Raw genomic sequence first — 17875 nt, forward strand, 5'->3', positions numbered from 1 at the left:
ATGACTATGCAACTATGTGACGATGTTGTGAATTACTGATTATATATGTAGAACGGAATGATCAAAAGTTACAAATGTTTGCGTTTGTTTGGGTTTTTTGGGTATTAAAAAAAAGAAAAAAACGTAACTACTAGGACTGAGGATCTAAACTTTTATTTTGTTGTATTTCATTTCATTTAAAGAGAAAAACTGATACCCAATTCAATTTTTGGAAAGCTTTTAACATGTTTAGCTTGTGTTTGTAAATCCACTTTTCTAACAGTAACTTTCTAAAAGCTAAATACAGGTCAAGCATTTCTGATGAAAATTTAGAGTCCAAATTGAGATGTGCAGAATTGGGAAATTCACACTAGATTCCAAAGGCTTAGCATGTAAAAAAATAATGTAAAATAGACCGTCAATAATTTCGATATTGATTACCTGTTGAAATGATACTTTGGATCTATTAGATTAATTTTTTAAATATTATTAAATTTGACTTCACCTATTTCTTTTTACATTTTTTAATGTGGCTACTAGAAAATCTTACATTACGCATGTGACTTATAGGGTGTTTCTATTGGTCTGCACAGATCTGGATGTTAATGTGAATGTCCTTTAACAATCAAGAGAGGTACTGAGGACACTTCTTGACACTGAGCACTGGAGCCTATGACCCATAGACCTCATTTCCCTCCCAGATTCTATTTAAACCAGCAGGAAGAAGTTCATACATGGGCTTCTATGACTTGTGTAAAGGCAAAAGTTACAAATTTGGTGTTTCTCAGGAATTAAGCAGGTAACGCATATCAGAAGAAAAGGCTGGAGGTAATGCACCAATTGTTCTATGTAAAGGTGCCATACAAAGTAAAAATTCCCAGGTGAATGTTCCTCGGTTGAACCAGAATTGAAGGAGGGCCCTTGGAGAGCTTCTAATATGGTTGCTTTGTGCCAAGGGTGAAGAGACAGATGCCCAAGTTAGGGCAACTCACATCTCCAAGGGTGCATGCCCCCTTTGTAGTTGGTATCAGTAAATACATACCAATCTTAAATTGATTTGAGAAAGGAACCACACACACACACACACACACACACACACACACACACACACACACACACACACACGGGAATCACACAACTGACCCCCTACCCCAAGATTTCCAAACTTCCCTTTCCGGTCCCTTCTGAGGAATTGCAGCGGAGACCAGTACACATTATCCCATCACAGGAACCTCTGAGGCTTCCCATCACAATTCAGGAAGACCTGGAACTCTTAAAATTATTTGTTCCAGAGTTATTGGGAACACAAGATAAAGATGCCTTTGACTAGCTTGGAAAACAAGGAGGAAACATGGGAGCAACTGGGAAAACAGTGGTGGGACTACAGGGGAGAAAGACACTCTTTGCAGTGCAATTCTGAAGCAAGTAGAGGGCAAACAGGCCGAGGCACCAACCGGGAGTGGCCTGGCAGCCTCTGACGAAGTAGGGAGAGCTGATAAGAAGGACGGGAGAGGTTGGGTGGGTCTACAGAGGAGGGAAGGGATGTGAGTGCCAGACTCTGAAAGCTGGCTTCCAGCAGAAAGGAAAGCAAATCCCTCCCGATTTACTATGCTGGACCTAGAAAATTTTCATACTGGAAGTAGTCTGCAAAAGGCTTCTCTCCAACTTGTCCTCATAGGTACAAATTTACCAAATGAAACCACTCATACCCACATCAAAATTTACCAATCTGAGCAAAATAGTAACAAAGAAAGACAATTTTCATATTTTATCATATAATATTTCTTTTCATAGAAAAAGCTTTAATATTTTTAATTAAATACAGAAGCAAATTGTTTTTGTTGTCAGATGAATTGTTTTCCTGCCCTTGAACAAATTAAAACACCTGTTTGCACACAACAACATTGCCAGAATTGAGTCAAATCCCCTTTGTTCACTTTCAAGATTCAGCCTATTCATCTCTTTTTCCATGCAGAATAGGTACTGAATAAATATTTGTTGACTGAATGGGGTGTTTTATTTTTTAACCCCTATCCTTTATTTCCTGATCCCAAACTGGATTTTTGGTTTATGGGAAAATAACCCCATCCATCCATTGTTAGGGTAGCTCGGCCTGTTTCAATAGCTTTTGGTACATAACTTTGGCATACAGACATTTGCCTGAGTTGAGAGAGACCCATCCCAGAACAATAAGCAGGCAGAGACAAAAAGATACAAAGACACAACAGAGAGACACAGAGATCCAGGGGTGGGGACCCCAAGAAGACAGCCACAGAAAGATAAAACCAGAGAGACATAGAGCCCTCTTAGTTTAAGATAGAGACAAAAAAAAAAGTTAGGCAAGAATGATAATCATGACATTTATTTTCAGCTTTAATGCTTCATAATAAAGAGAATGGCAGAAAGAGAGGGCGACAAGGCATGAGCATTGCCTTGGAGGATAAGGTACCCAAGAAGACAAGAGTGGCCAGTCAGGTATGACTGACCATCTCTACATCTGGCCTTGAACGCTGCCCTGACCTCACTTCAAACCCATTGGGCTGGTGCCTCTTTAAAGCCTCCAGTGTTCCATGCTTACTCTCGGTACCTACTGAAAGTCTAATCACTATCTTGCCCCCTTCCTGTAACTAAAGATCTCTGAACCACTCTTTGAGGGTCCAAATCCTCTCCAACATGCTCCAGGAAGCATTCTCACTGCCCCAACTCACACTCAGCTCCCTCCCGTCTCAACTCTTGAAGCACATATGGTTCATTGCATACCCACATCTCAACTCCCCAAGAGAAATGGGTACTTGCCAAGGCTCCAGCTCCTATCATATATATATATATGATATATATGATAGGTATATTCTGGTATTCCCTTGGGATGCTCAGCCCAGGGCTGGGTATGTACCAAGTATGCAATGAATACTTGCAGACTGACAAGTCCCTAAAGGGTGCCAAAAGGTCAACCCACCGTGCTGACAATCCAGTTCGTCTATTAAACAGCGGTCAGGAGGCTGGCCATCTCCTGGGCTCCTGCACCCCCTGCTGGCCAGAAAGAGATCTGCCATTTGGAGAAAATTTTCTGGCCGGAAAGAGCAGGCCTCACTCCTCCGGGAGCACTTGGGCCTCACGGGTGGGCCCTGAGCACTGGTCCAGGGTTCTGCTGAGGTCGTTGCGCACCGCCTGTAACCGCTGCTGTGTCCTTCTTAGAGGTGGAGGGCCGCCCTAGGGCCGGAGCCTTTCCTTACTGCAGTGCTGCAGACAGACGCCCACTCCACCCTGCCCCAGCTGGGTGCTCAGAGCTTCACGTCCAGCTCCAGGCCCTGGTTGTCCTGGGCGCCCCTGAGTGCGAGGAGTGGGCTGCTGCCGTGGGTCTGGCCCAGGTAGTTCTGGATGGCAGAGGCGCAGTCCAGCCGCTCCATGACGGTCATGAGGTAGTGCAGCTCCTGCAGGCTGCCGTTCTGCTCCTCAAACAGCTCCAGGATGGCGGCCGCAGGGCTGCGCTGGCAGGACAGGAACCTGCCGGGAGGAGGGAGGTGGGGGGGACCCCGTCCCTTCTCTGGCACCGCTCTGCCACTGGCTTCTCTGCCAGACCTACCCCTGTCCAGGCTCTTGTCCCTGGCTGCCAACCTTCCAAGGGGGCAAGGAGGCCCGAGGGACCAGGACCTTGAAGCCAGACACTGTCACAGCTCAGAGGCTAATTTTGGGGGCTGAGGCCCACTCCTGTCTGGCCCTCAGTTTCCTCTTCTCAAAATGAGGGATTGGAAGAAATGGCCTCTAAGGTCCCCGCCAGCTCTGAATTCTCTTTACTTCTTTGTGCCCATGTCCCACCCCCACCAGAACACACACTTCTTGTGTCACCCTGCCTCCCTACTGGCCTCCTTCCCCCACAGACCACATCATCCTGCCCACTACTGAGGAAACAATTGTTCTAACACATGGCTCTTACCCTGACCCTCTCCTGCTCCAGAGTCTTCCAGGATCTCTTCCCTCTACTAACCAGGCCCACGCTCCTGACTTCACCTGCCACCTGGCCTTGCCCTTTTCTGACCGTGCCTCCCACCCTCTCATCCTGAACCTTCCTTAGTCTGCCCCTTTCCCACCTCACACGTGCCACACTCACAACCACCTCTGCTGCTCCCCCAAATGGCTGCTCTCTCCTTCCTCACTGCCTCCTCCCTGAAGCCCTTTCTAATTCCTACCTCCCAAGCAGAAAGGACCATTCTGGACTCCCCAGCTCACAGTGCAGACTTCCTGTCATCCCCCCTCCCAAGCTTTATTATTCTTATTTCAGCTATTTTGTGTCTCTGTTCATTTTCAACCATCTCTACAATATTACATAAAATAAGGTGCTAGGGATGCTTGCCTTTATTTTTTAATCTCTCTGTATTCCTCCCTAGAGTGTGTGCTCCCAGGGACAAGAACCATGACTCATGCACCTTGAATCCCAGTGCCTAGCAGTTTCCACAACATAATAGGTATTTGATCAATGCTTGTCACATGGATGATTTTAAATTCCACCCTGTCTTCAGGGTCCAGCTCTAGTCCTGTCTCCTTGGTGAAGTCTTCCCTGATCATAGCACTCATAATCTGGGCACTGGAGTTTAGCTCAGAATATTTCTTCGACTGATTCCTTTGTGAGACTTGTCTACCTTTCCCAGGCAGACCTAGGATATCACATTGCTCCCATTATTACCTACATTTTTTTAACAATTAGCATGTGCCAGGCACTAGGCTACATGCTTCACATACTTTATTGTATGAGCTGCTATTCTGCCTCTCAGGGCCCTGCATGTTAAACACCCAATATGTACCCAACGGCTCGCACATTAATTGATTCATATAGAAGTATTTATCGAGCAATCTACTATGAGCCAGGCATCATTCTAGATACTAAAGATACTAGGATAAATAGAAAGAGCTGCTCTTTTATGGGAAATAGGGTGGGGAATAACTTCTCTAATTTCCAAGTCACTCCCTTGCTTATGGCTCAGTCCCCAAGATGTCCTGAGGGCCCCCTGCCCTATCCCACCCTCCCCACCCATCCACAGTCTTCACCTCTTTTCTTACCGGATTTTCATCCCACAGAGCCCTAGGTGGGAGGCCAGTCTGCGCCAGTCATTGCCTGTGATGCTGTTTGGCTCCAACAACATCTGCAGTTGCTCAAAGAGCTCTGGGGGCAGCCTGAAGCAAGGGGGAAATGGTGCGCTCAGAGGGGAGGATCACTGAGAACCCAGTCTGGCTTCTCTCCTCCCCCAGACACAAATCCATTCCGTGGAGCACTAGGGCAGGAATCCCAAGCACCCCTCAGGTAGCAACCCAGGTGGCCCCCCCTTACCTATTGCATGGCGTTGGCTGGGAGACTGGGGGAGGCACTGCCCAAGATTCCTCCTCTGATGCCTGGAACCTGAGGATCTCCATATACTTGGTCTCCAAGCCCTGCACCAACACAAGGGCAGGCAACACACTAGGGAACAGCAAGAAGCTGGGGAGCCTACCTCCCTCTCTCTTGTCTCTCCTTTAGCTGTCACCCAGAGCCATTTTATCAGGGAAGGAAGCATCCTGCCATCCAGCACGCTTTGCCCTCTGCTTTCCCAGCCCCAGAATCCCCTTTCAGCCTTAAGCTTGTCCACTGAGCTTTTTGAGAATTGGGACATGGAGACCAGCAGAGTGCATCCTAAGACACCTGGAGATGTCTCAGGTGGTTTCACAATAAAGACATACGTGTCCCCTTCCCTCTATTCCTCCTGTCCTGTCCCCTTCCCTCTATTCCTCCTGTCCCTGGTTCCTTCCCCCAGTAGCCCAAGTGATGACCTGAGGGATATCAGCTCACCCTCCATTAAGATGGTCACTTGTTTTTCCCCAAAGACTGTTCAACCCTGATTTCTCCATACCTTCCCTTGGTGGGAGAGGCAGAAACTTAACCCCTATCCCCTCTACTCAAGACCCCATTCCTGGTCATTCCCAACACTGAGGATGCACATCACCTCTCAGATGTACAGTCAGCCTAAAAAAGAACCATTTTGCCCTGAGTTTCCAGTAAGTCTGGATTGGGAGAAGTAGTTAATCGAAGGTCTAGTTCTTTCTTCTTCCACTGGATTTATCGAATGGCAAAAAAGAGAGAGGAAGGTTCTCTAGAGGTCACATGGTCCCAGCCCTCAAAGAGCTGGTATGGCAGCTCTGTGAAAAATGCGACCTCTGCCTGCTTAACTATGTGATCGGGACCACCCTCACCAGGCGCCAGGCCCCTCGCCCATTGCACCCGGGATTCCCCAAGGCCCTGCCGCTGCCCCTGAACTCCTACTCACATCCTGGAAGGTGTGCATGGTGACAATGATCTCATTGGTCAGTGACGAGCAGTCCTCACTCTCACTGGCTACAAAGAGGAAAGGAAGTGGCAGACGAGACAGCAGAAGTTAAAGGGGCTCTACAGTAAAAAGTCTTTGGAAATCTGGGGGAAACTGGGGCAGGACCCTGTCTCTCTCTCTCAAAGATCTAGGGTGGTGGCTCGCCTTTAAGAGAAGGTCTGTGTGCCTGGCCGCGGGGGAGCTGCAGAGCCCCAGGGCTGCCCTGTACAGGCTGGGGAGGAGAAGGGTAAGGTGCACGCAGAGCTCCCACACTACCTGCTTTTCTCCGGAAGCAGAAGGAGCGGAAGGGGCACTTTCCATGCCAGATGTGGAGGTACGGAACCAGCTGGCAGCTGCTATCATCCACATTCTCCCAACCTGTGGAGCAGGCAGAGGGAGAAAGGGCCTCAGAGAGTGGTTCTTTCCCCGCATACTTAGGGAGGGCCTGTTCTGTAGCAGGCACCTCACTGGGTGCTGTGGGGAAGTGTCAGGGAGCGAACAGAGGCAAGAGGGTCTCTAGAGGATGTGAATCTCCAGATCCTGGGCAGGAGGTGCTCTTGGAACCATCTTCATGCTCCCACCACACAACCCCTCCGCACACAAAGCTTGCCCCATCCCATCCAGTAGAGAAGCAGCCTTGCACACAAACTCCCTAGGAACCACCAGCAATTCTAGCAGCCCAAGCCATAAAGGAAAGAGGACCCAAAACAGAAGTCTGGGAACTCCTGCTCCCAACACCAGCTCCATCCAGATGGGAAAATAAAAGCCGCACCCTCACCCCCTTTCCTGTGGCAGACAACACCTCTCTTCCCTACCTCCCACCTGGAATCTCCCTGTCCTTCCACAAATGCCAGGTGGGCAGCAGTGGGAGAAAGTGGGCAAAGACATGGGCTCCTGGAGGCAGCAACAGAAGCCAAGCATTCTCCTTAAAGCTGCTTCCTGTCCAAGTCGCAGAAAGAACCTTGAGGTTCCAGGATTTCCACCTCCACAGGGAGGCCCAGCACCCCTTCCTCTGTCGGGACTCCCTACCATCCTTTCTCCTGTCCCCAGCTTCCCTCACCCTCAGAGATGTACTTGAGCTTCAGGTACTGGTCCCCTCGGGCCCCAGTGAAGTCGAAGAGCTGGCATGGCCCGCGCAGACGTCCACCGTGCGGCTGCTCATTGGCCATGGCCCACTGCAGGGCGCAGGGCGTGTTGTTGAGGAAGTAGACGCGGAGCTGCAGGTGGGACTGCCCCGGCACCAGGGGCGAGCAGAAAACAGCCAGCTGCAGCCATTTGCGGGCTGCCCACCCTGCGGGAGCTTCCAGCACACAGGTGTAGAGGCTGCAGAGCAAGACGGTGGCAGGGACCCGTGCGAGGTGGTCCAGGGGAGCCTAAGGTGCAGGCGCACCCACCACTTGCTCCCACCACACTCAGGCCCTCTGTGGGAGGACTCCAAGGAGGTAAGGAGGATAGACAGCAAGCTAGGAGGAGCTGGTGGGGGGTGACTAGGCATGGGGGTGGGGGAGCCACCAGTCGGGGAACCAGCCAGTACTCTGGGGCAGGAGAGAGAGGGGAGATGCCCTCAGGGTCCCCACGCTTGGGGGCAGGATCCCACACTGGCCCTGTGCTCGTCAATGAGTGGCAAGGAGAATGGGAGGCAGAAAGGTCTAAGATACTGGAGAGACAGAGAGGTGAAGGAGGCTAGACATGAAATGGGACAGTCTTAGAGATCTGGAGGGAACAGACTACCTTACACAGTTTGGGGACAGCCTGACAATTTTAGAGCCCGGGATGAGGATGGGACAGGTCCTAGACAGATGGGGTAGGGTCAAACCCTTCTACACAGGCAGAGAGACAGAAGTGGGAGGCACAGTCCTGGACAGGATTGGAAGGAACCAAGCTGCCATAGACACTTGGATAGAAGGACAGGAGAGGGACATGGGGGCAAAGGGGTTTCCAAACCATCTCAGATAGATAAAATAGCAGTTCTATGCAGGGATGAGAAGGAGGCAGAGAAAGGGGACAGAAAAGGCAACCCCAAAGGGATAGGAGCAAGAAGACAGGCCAGTGGTCTACCTGAAGTGGGAGAGGAGGATGCGACACTCGTCCCGGGAGGTGTGGGCTCCAGGCCGCCCCAGGGGTCTCCAGTTCTTGGCGTCGAGCAGGGCAGTGTTGCTGCTGTAGGTGCAGGCATGGTTGGGCTGCTGGGCGCAGTGCTTGAACGAGAGGGTGCAGGGCTTCAGGAACGAGGCCCCGTGGGGGCTGCATGCCACCACAGGGCTCACCAGTGCCTGGGCTCTGGACAGCGACGGGGCTTCCGACAGGTCCCAGACCAGGATCAGTGACACCCGCTCCTGGCGGCCCACAGCCACAGCACCTGGGGAGAGGGAGAGCTGAGATGGGGCTGGCAGAGGTCAGGGTGGGAAGGAAGTTGGTGGTAGTGGGGTGGGGAGCTAGGAGAGAGGGTGCCCAGCAGGGACACAAAGAGGCAAGATGATGAACTGGCAAAGCAAATGAGCTGACTTGAGGTATAGTCAAGTCACCCCCGTCCCTTCCAGGCCCAGTATTAGCCTATTCAGTGCCTTCTGTGATCTGCAAAAGGTGTTCTTTCTTCAGATGCTTTGCTTCTGTTTATTAGAGAATTGTCATAAAATACTGATTCTGCTACAACAAGCCACTTCACTTCCATATGCCAGAAAATTTTCATAACAAATATCTTCTGATTTGTCCATCTTTGGAGTTAATAAAAATGTAAACAATTTTCAAAACCATAAGGACACTTATAATGGTGCTCTCTTTAATGTGGTGTCCTTGTGCAATGCACAGTCTGAACAACTGTACACTGCCACCTCTGAAGGTGGAGGACCCCACCTAGAAGGGGACCAGGAGCCGTTACCTGGCGGGATGAGCAGGGAGATGCCCATATCTTGGAGCATCAGGCAGCCGCCCCGGTGATCTACCTCCCGAGCTGAAAACACCAACAGTTTGTGCATCAACTGCCGGACGACGGTCTGGCCTTGGGTAGGCATGTGCAGTTCCTGGTAGAAAGCAGCCATCTCGGACACAGTGACGGGTGGGCACTGCCTTGGAGGCTCATTTTCTGGTAGAGGGACCGGCAGAGGGGCTGGCTCCTCTTGACCATCTGGCTTCCGGCAGGCCCCCTGCAGCCAGCGAGGACAGTGCCATCGAAGGCACTGGGCCAGAAGGAGGACACTTGCCATTGGGACTCCCACCAGAAGTAAGAACTGGGAGGGTTGGAGGGAACTCTCATGGGGGTGCATTCGCCTGTCCTTCGATGTCACTGGCTCCCTTACACCCAAGTGCCAGCTAATGCCAGGGGCCTGGGGGAGAAAGAAGGAGTCAGTGCCAGCCTAAAATGTTGTGGGGTCAAACCTGGCTGCAATGAGGGAAAAAGTTGTCTTCATTCCAGTGCACCCTTTACACTCCAGTCAGATTGAGTTCCTTTAACAGGATTTCATCTATTTCTCTCCTGCTCAAGAACCTACCATGGCTCCCCATGACTTAGCAGATCAAATTAAATTCCCCTGAGGTAGAAAGAGCTTGGGTTTGAAGTTAGGGGCTGTCAGTTCAAATGCCAGCTTGGTCACTGTGGTTGGGAGAGCGTGTCCCATTGCTTAATGTTTCTCCATTTTCTCATGCATCAAAATATCTAATCTGCTTGTGCTGACATGGAAAAATATGTGGATAAAGCAAGTCACAGAGAAATAAATGCTTTATGATCTCATTAATATAAAAACACATAATTATCTACAAGTACATATACATATTTAGGGAAGTGTACATGGAAATGTAATACATAGAGAAAGGTCTAGGGTAGTTCTCTGTCAAATAAAAATATAATACAAGAAACAGCTGTAATTTTAACTTTTCCAGTAACTACATCAAAAACATAAAAAGAAGCAGGAGAAACTAATTTTAATAATGTATTTTTTTACCCTCAAATAGGCAAATTATCAATCTTTCAATGGGCAATCAATGTAAGATTATTCATGAACTATTTTATACTCTTATTTTCCCATACTGAGTTTTTTAAATCCATGTGTATTTTACATTTACAGCCCATCACAAGTGGGACTTACTACATTTCAAAGTGCCCAGTGGCCACATGTGGCAAGTAACTACTGCTTTGGACAGCAAAGATCCAGAAGATTACAAATAATTCACATTGGTTTCTACTAGAAAGAAGAGAGACAGAGACAGTAGAAAGAGTGAACAGGACTTTCAACCTTCTTCAGCTCTTTTTCCCATTTTCTTTGACTGTTGCACACTAAGCATGTATTTTGTATTAATTTTGCAATTCTTTTTAAAAGCTCTTAAAAGGGAAAACAAAATATATTACCTCCCAGAGTGATTGTGAGAATTGCATGAGATTGTGCAAAAAGCAGTGATAGATGATAAATCACTGTCCAAATGTTTTGTTTATACCCTCCTTGTGTCAGAAAGGTCTGAAGGAACTCACAGGGATACAAGATACACAAGAGTAACAAAAGTTAAAAGTAGAAGATAAAAAAAAGAAAGAAAAACAAAGGTGGAGGCCTACAGTGAAGCTGGCATGAGGCAGGGCAAAAGCGCACAGTAAACGCCAGCTCACCTGGTTACCCAGCCGAGGCCACCTTGGCTTTCAAGCAGCCTCCCCTTACAAATGTCAGCTCTTCCCGAGGCCCTCCAGGATCGCCTTCTCCCCTCCTACCTTCTTTCTTCCCCACCAATTTTCAACACCCCTACCATCTGTCCAAACTGGGCTCCTCACCTCTCCTTAACTTTAACCCCTGGCTTTTGCTCCTGTGTTTTTTTGCTTAGCCCCTCACCTGCTCTCTCCACCCTCCCCACCAGCCTCACCTGCACACCTCGGCTCCCTTCTGCTCCAAGGGCCTCCCTGCCTCATCCCATCCTTGACAATCTCACCCCTCTCTCAAATCTGTCTCCTTCAGACTGAGTAATGCTTGATTGTTTGCTGCCTTATAAGGTTTTCCTACTCAGCTGAACATTTTCTGAGCACCAGCTCTGTACCAGGCACTATGGGGAGTTCAGTTCTGCCAAAGATGAACATCATATTTGGTTCTCGAGGGCATGGGATTCATTCACTCTGTTACCATTGGTGAGAGCCTACTGGTTATCTTTGGTTGAGACTCTGTGGAGCATGATGTCTTCCCAGGCCCCTCAGGTTGATCCACCAGGGTCTGCACTGGAAAAACTTCTTGCATCAACCCTTCTCCACTTCCTTCACCTTGCACCGTCCACCTGGAGCCGAGGCTTTGCCCCAAGCCTCCAGCTCCTTCCTTACCCCCAATCGCACACTAAATCTTCTTCCCTCCTTCCCCAGTCCCCAGGAAGACCAAACCCTCCCTAGCTCCTCCCACACAGGGGCAGAAATTCCTCAGCATCCTCAGGTTCGAATACTAAAGAAGGAACTGTTTCCCCTGCATCCTCACTGAAAATGTAGACAGGAAGGGAAGGTTTGTCATTGTTCCTTCCGTCTTAAAATCCAACCCTCCAGACGGCAAACCAGCCTGCTTGGGGTGGGCCTCTTGCAGGCCATACAGGTGAATCAGGAGAGTTGAAAATGCTCCAAATCTAGTGGGAACGAAGGTTGGAGCAGCAGACTTCCCCCTACGTCCCATCCATTTTTTGGTTCTTTCACATTAATAATAATAACAATTATAATTGTAATAATATCTCACATTTGCAGAGCTTTACTCTGTGTCAAACAGTGTTAAAGCACTGGACAGGACATTTCCTCAATTGAGTTCTCAGAGCAGCTTTATGAGCCAGGTGTGATTTTAATCTCCATTTCACAGATAAGGAAGGAAGCTGAGTTTTATTCCCACCATGAGGATGGGGGGAAGGGGCTCTTAGGCCACAACGGAAGGTAGAAGTGAAGGATGAGCCAAGATGATGAGGACTTCCAGAAATACCCCCTTTCTCCCCACTCCCCTATTTTTTCCCAGCTCTCCTCCTTTCCACCTCTAGAGGAAATGAAGTTGGGAGAAAGAGAAACAAGAATAAAAATAAGGAACACATTCTCAGTTCCACAGTGAGTGATGTCTCCCATTCCCTGTTCCCCAAGGCACCAGGGACAGAGGATGGGCCAGCTAGGTGAAGAAAGGAGGGGGCCTGCTCCATTTCTATAGCAACTACCCCTTCCTGGGGCCTCCAAAGACCGGAGTCCAAATCCTCTCTATCCCACTGGGTTTCACAGCCGAGTCCCCTTGCCCAGCCTCCCAACCGGGAGCTCTGATTAGCTACCATTCCACCAAGGCCCTCTGGGCCTATCACAGGGAACCCGTTCAACAGCCTGGCCTGGAGCAGGTTAACTCCGCCTCCAGCTCAGCCCTGGGTCTCCCATGCTCTTAGCACTCCATCTCCACCTTGTCCCAGTGCTTCCCAAACCCATGCCTGGTCTCTTCATTACCCATTCCTCCACTTCATCTTGTCCCAGACCCCAGCTCATCCTGTGCAGCAGGTCCCCAAGGTAAGGGTCCCTTAGAATGCAGCCACCTGACCTTCAGCAGTTGCCTCCTCTAGCACAAAGATCCATGCTCCTGCTGCAAAGCTTTGCTCTTCCCCTACCCACTGATTCTCATTGTGTCTACCCAACACCTGAGAGGTCTCCAGTTATTGCAGGCATGCCAGGATGGATGATTCCAAATATATGTCCCGAACCTCATTCATTAGCGTAATATAAATTTCCATGCCACATAGTATCAACCTGGTCCTCACACCCACCAGCAGCGGCCCTTCCCCAGTCTCATTTTACTCCCCTCCCCCAACACAGGGTCCCCACACTGGCTTGCCAGGCAGAGATTACCTGCTCCTCCCCTGAACCCCAGGTGACCCCATCACAATGCCCAAACCCTACCACCACCCCTACCAGCTGTGCCAGCCAGGTCCTCACCTTACCGTCTAGGGGCGCCCACAGGCTGGTGGCTTGTCCAGGAACAGCAGTTCCTTCTCTGGGAAAGAGAGGCCAGCCAGACCCAGTCACCAGGCCAGCAGACAAGTGGAGGTAGGCGGGGAATTGGGCAGGAGTGACCTGGCGCTTCCCAGCAGAGTCCTCCCTCCCAGTTGCCCTCAAGATGGGCGGAGGAGCCTGGCCCTGTCTGCTAGCAAAGTCCAGCTGAGGTGGGGGAGTAGCTGTGGATCCTAGAAGTCCGTGGACTTACCAGTCTGGAATGGGGGGGAGGGTGGAGACAGCCTGAGTACAGGTGCAGCACCTGAGAGCCCTCCCTATAGTGCCCTCTACTGGTCTGTGGCCATCCCCAGCCAGAGGCAACTAAAACGGCTAGAGGAGGAGGGGAACTTAATGTACACACCTAGGGATCTTGCTAAAATGCACGTTCCGATTCCATAGGCCCGAGGTGACCTGAGATTCTGCATCTCTAAGAAGCTCCCAGGTAAGACCCGTGCAATGGACCCAGGGAGTCTACCCGGTAACTAGTTCCACCTTTCCCCTCACAGAGAGGAGGCATCAAGAAGGTGAATGACTCGCAAATCAAGTTGCTGGCAGCACTGCGGTGGGCTGTATCCTCTCTCTTCCCAGTACTCTTTCCACTCTTCACACAGGGCCCCCAGAATTGGCAGGGGAGACCTGAACTTGGGGGCTGTTAGCCAGCCAGAGTGCCCAGGAGACAAAGTACATGGGAATGGAAGCTCCCCGTGGAGAGGAATTTTTTACAGCTGTTTGCTGCTGTATTCTCAACTCCTGGCCCAGCCTGAGACATAGTAGGTGTTCAGTAAAGACTTGTTCAACAAATGAGAGGAAAGAGGATATGTTCTGGATCCAGGCTGCAAACCCTGAACCCAGTTGGCTATGTACTCTTGGGTAAAGTTACTTAACCCCTCTGAGCCTCAATTCCCTTGTCTGTAAAATGTAGATAATAATATCCTCCTGGGGTGGGTAATAATTGTCATTATTAAGTTAACAAGTGTAAAGCACCGACCACAAAATGGGTGCTAAATGAATGGGGACTGTGATCCCTGTGAGCCGGCCTCCTATACTTGAGGAACCAAGGTGAACTGCCTCAGCCCCAGCTATCCTCTCCCATGGGAAATAAGTAACTTCTGCTGCGTTGTCTCAGTTAATGATTCCCCAGTCTCTTGTCCCTAGCTGCAAACTACCCCCGCTCCCACTTCTTTCCCAGAGTGGAGGAGAGAAGATGGGATAAACACCTTCCAGGGGAGCCAAGTTCCCCCAGAATGCACTAATGTGGCAAAGGAATGGATGGAGAGCAGCCGACTCCTGGAAATGAGACCACCCACCTAAAGGTCAGCTAGAAAGGGGTATTTAGTGCTCTGAGAGAAAAAGCATTTGTCTTGGTTGGACAAAAGCTCTGAGTCACAAAGAACACTCTGCGTTCACCTCTGAGTCACACAGTTCTAGGGGGTTGTGAATAATCTGTCAGGTTAGAGTTCCAAGCCTGGACAGGTCACACACCAACTAGGAGGCTATAACCAGGAGCTGTGTCGGTATGTCATGAATTCATTTCCAAAGCTGGTACTTGCTTCACCCAGGGACAATCCCAGTTGCAGAAAGGCACTGGGGAAATCTGAGGACCGCCCCCCCTCAAGTGGAGACACCCACCACAGACAGAAAGCCGGCCCACAGGGACACACAGACCAGGCAGCAAGAGCCTGCTAGCTGTCTCAGGAGGTCACCTTCTCACAGTGCCGAACTCTCAACCCCTCCATCAAGAGGTTCCCTCCAAAGGCCAGGCACCATGAAAGGTCTAGCAGGCCAGGGTGACCCCGGCTGAGAGGAACCTGAAGGGGGCCTCTCCACCTAGGGAGAGGAAAAGGAAAGCCAGCTGGGAGCCCCACTCAGCCCTTCTCCTCACCCCCACCCTCCTCTGCCTAATACACGTATCATCAAGCACCGGGTCTGGGAGCTGTGCAGCCAGAGGGAAGGGGAGTACAGGACTGGGAAGAAGGAATCACTGAGTGGGATGACCACAGAAGAAAAGGGGATGGGGTGGGGAGGGGAGGAGGGACCTCCAATACTAGATAGAAAAATAGAAAATAATGAGATAAAGAGACAGGAAGGCAGAAGATGAGCAAATGGACAGTGGGGAGCAGAGAAAGCAAATAATAAGATGCACATGCAGGCAGCATCAGCCCTGTCCCAGGAATCTCTAAGGCATGGCTAGGGATATTTTTCAGGAAAGGATGGATTAGGCAGTCACTCCAGGACACTGAAATAAAGATTTTCCCCCTTTCAAATCCTGTCACTCATGGGCAGGAGGCTGATTTATCACATGCCAATGAGAAAAATGTTATTAGATAGGGGCCTAGGCTGGAGGAGGGACTGTACATTGTCCCACAGGCAAATGACATGCAAAGCAACATGCAAATGAGCATTGCCACTTTTTAAATCAAAGACCAGCGTAGTTTGTTTCCTTGAAAAGTTAGGTCACAAGAAATCTGCGCTTTTGAGTTTCTAGCCTGACCTCTAGAAGTGGAGAGACATTGGGGAACCATCTTCCAGGCCCTGAGGCTCCAGGAGTAGAAGAGAGCTAAGGTTTCAGAGAAACTCAGGGTGTTAGAATTGGGGCAGGAGATCAGTTGGGTGGGTCCTTCAGTTTGCCAGTCTGGTGTGGTGAGATAAGGCCTGAGCAGAAGGGCCACCCACTCTTAACTAGAAGAGACCCCTAGGAATCTCCAGCTCCTGCCTCCAGAGCTCGGTCCTTCCAAATGCAGGAGGAACAGGTTGGTTACCAGCAGTTCAGCTGAGTTCAGGTAAGACACTGTCCTTGTTGAGAGGCTGCTGTGTGTACCTGGTCAAGTGCTGTATGCTAGGAGAGGTAGAAAAGACTGTCAGATCCGGACCTGCCTCCAGGAGTCGGTTGCACATTGGGGAAGGGAAGCCTTTCACCCAGAAGCAGTTATCAACACTAGAAAGTATCCTCCAACTGCCAAATGAATAGTCTGGAGAAAATAAATCGATGGAAGGCAGAAAACAGGCAAGGCAGTGTGGGCTGCTGAGGGTGGTCTCAGAAGAGGCAGGACAGAAGTTGGGCCCAAGGTGAGGGTGATGGCCTGGATGACTAGATCTCCTATGAGGGGGCAAGAGGTGAAGACAAACCAAGAGACACAGGGAAAGAATCAAGGCTAAGGCTCAAATATCATGCTCTTTGCCTCCCAGATTTTGCTTCCTGTAAGAGAATGTGGCCTCAAGGGGCCATCTTTGTGGCCCTTCCCCACCTGGGGCCCATTCTGGTCTGGCTGTTTGCCCACCATCGGATGCCTGATTGGTGTGAGGGTCCACAGAAGCTGGCCTGGTGCCCACCCCACAAAATCTTGTTGCTTGTATGGACAACCATCTACTCTGTCACAGGGTGAGCACCCATTTCTCAGACCATGGCCCTGGAATCCACTAGGTGGAAACAAATTCCCCTATACCCATACCATTGATGCATACTGGCCTACAAAGGGATGGCACTGCATCCTGTCCCATATGGGGAGCCCCACAACCACAACCTCAAGTTCTATAAAACCCTCCATGCTTGCCAAGGATGCCTTCCAGTACTCTTCCTCCACCCTCTGCAAGTCTCCCATCCTCTCCCCTACCTCAGTGTCCAATTCCTCTCAACAACTCCCCCTTGGGCCTAGATCCTCCAGCTCCCATTTTAGCCCACAGAAGTTCCCTCATGGTAACCAACAGTCCTCTTCCCAGAGGCCCTCCCCCATTTACAGTGGAACTCCCTTCCTCTAAGTGTTTCTGACACCATCTCTCCACAGTTACGCCTCCTACCTGGTGTGGAAAGACCTGGGCGGAGGCTTTGGGCGGCCCCTGGCCCTGCCTCTAGGCCTCTATGCTGTACAGCTCGCCATCAGCTGGACCGTCCTAATCCTCTTTTTTGCAGCTCACAATGCTGGTCTGGTAAGGCACATAATGCTCAGCAGAAGAGGTGGAGTAGGAGAAGGTGACACCATCAGTCACCAAAAATACATAAAAGCAAAACAATCAGGGGCAGGCTGGTCACAGGTGGGCTGACCTCTGAATTCTCATTGAGGACACTGAGCCCCAATGGGCTGCCAAAAGGGAGAGGGGATGGTTCCTGGGGCAACATGCCTAATGGCCTCTGCCCTCTGCTCAGGCCCTACTGCACCTGCTGCTGCTCTATGGACTGGTGGTGAGCACGGCACTCATCTGGCACCCCATCAACAAGCTGGCTGCCCTGCTTTTGCTGCCCTACCTGGCCTGGCTCACCGTCACAGCATCCATTGCCTACCACCTGTGGAAGGAGAGCCTTTGTCAAGGCCACCAGCCTCAGCCTACCTGGGAGAAGGGTGACTGAGGCACTGGGGCACAGAAGGGGACAGCAAATGGCAGGGAGGGGTGGAGGAGACCACAGGCTGGGTTGTGGAGCCAGGGCTGGAAGAGAGGAGGAAAGGGAAGCAGCCAGAAACTGAGGAGTCCCTAGAGGTAACTTGCCCCAGTGCAGCCGCCATCCTGGGTCATCCTGGCACCCTGGTGAATGCCGGTTTTCATTAGAATCCAGAGAAATGGGAGAGTGGGGGTGGGGTGGGGATAGGGGGACGGGGGGGACTTGTTTTACAATTAA

General features: G+C 50.5%; 2 protein-coding genes across 4 annotated transcripts; one reads left to right on the plus strand and one right to left on the minus strand.

Moving 5' to 3' along the window:
* Window positions 1-1762: 1762 nt before the first annotated feature.
* Window positions 1763-17788, minus strand: UNC5CL (unc-5 family C-terminal like). 3 transcript variants are annotated; one of them, XM_077161726.1, is made up of 9 exons: window positions 13215-17788; window positions 9190-9634; window positions 8370-8670; window positions 7372-7634; window positions 6588-6689; window positions 6273-6340; window positions 5303-5403; window positions 5035-5148; window positions 1763-3483 (listed from the first exon to the last, which is right to left on the minus strand). In XM_077161726.1, exons 2-9 carry the CDS (start codon window positions 9572-9574, stop codon window positions 3261-3263), a joined length of 1557 nt encoding a protein of 518 aa, XP_077017841.1. In that variant the 5' UTR covers window positions 9575-9634; window positions 13215-17788; the 3' UTR covers window positions 1763-3260. The 3 variants fall into 3 exon arrangements, with proteins under 3 accessions (XP_077017841.1, XP_077017843.1, XP_077017842.1); XM_077161728.1 differs by having other exon boundaries at window positions 13210-17788; XM_077161727.1 differs by lacking the exon at window positions 13215-17788 and having other exon boundaries at window positions 9190-13062.
* Window positions 15964-17817, plus strand: TSPO2 (translocator protein 2). The gene is made up of 4 exons (XM_077161752.1): window positions 15964-16046; window positions 16453-16645; window positions 17049-17190; window positions 17408-17817. Exons 2-4 carry the CDS (start codon window positions 16473-16475, stop codon window positions 17606-17608), a joined length of 516 nt encoding a protein of 171 aa, XP_077017867.1. The 5' UTR covers window positions 15964-16046; window positions 16453-16472; the 3' UTR covers window positions 17609-17817.
* Window positions 17818-17875: the final 58 nt, after the last annotated feature.

Source organism: Tamandua tetradactyla, chromosome 5, assembly GCF_023851605.1.
Source record: "Tamandua tetradactyla isolate mTamTet1 chromosome 5, mTamTet1.pri, whole genome shotgun sequence".
NCBI classification, from domain to species: Eukaryota; Metazoa; Chordata; class Mammalia; order Pilosa; family Myrmecophagidae; genus Tamandua; species Tamandua tetradactyla.

What these genes read in the sequence shown, in the direction of transcription:
- UNC5CL (XM_077161726.1), bottom strand. Translation starts at nt 9,574, where the DNA reads ATGCACCCCCATGAGAGTTCCCTCCAACCCTCCCAGTTCTTACTTCTG. An exon ending in ATCCTCCTCTCCCACTTCAG is followed by an intron (nt 7,635 to 8,369) that starts GTAGACCACTGG and finishes CTTGCTCTGCAG; the next exon opens with CCTCTACACCTGTGTGCTGG. An exon ending in CCATGCACACCTTCCAGGAT is followed by an intron (nt 5,404 to 6,272) that starts GTGAGTAGGAGT and finishes GTGTTGGTGCAG; the next exon opens with GGCTTGGAGACCAAGTATAT.
- TSPO2 (XM_077161752.1), top strand. Translation starts at nt 16,473, where the DNA reads ATGTGGCCTCAAGGGGCCATCTTTGTGGCCCTTCCCCACCTGGGGCCC. An exon ending in ACCATCTACTCTGTCACAGG is followed by an intron (nt 16,646 to 17,048) that starts GTGAGCACCCAT and finishes ATCTCTCCACAG; the next exon opens with TTACGCCTCCTACCTGGTGT. An exon ending in CAGCTCACAATGCTGGTCTG is followed by an intron (nt 17,191 to 17,407) that starts GTAAGGCACATA and finishes CCCTCTGCTCAG; the next exon opens with GCCCTACTGCACCTGCTGCT.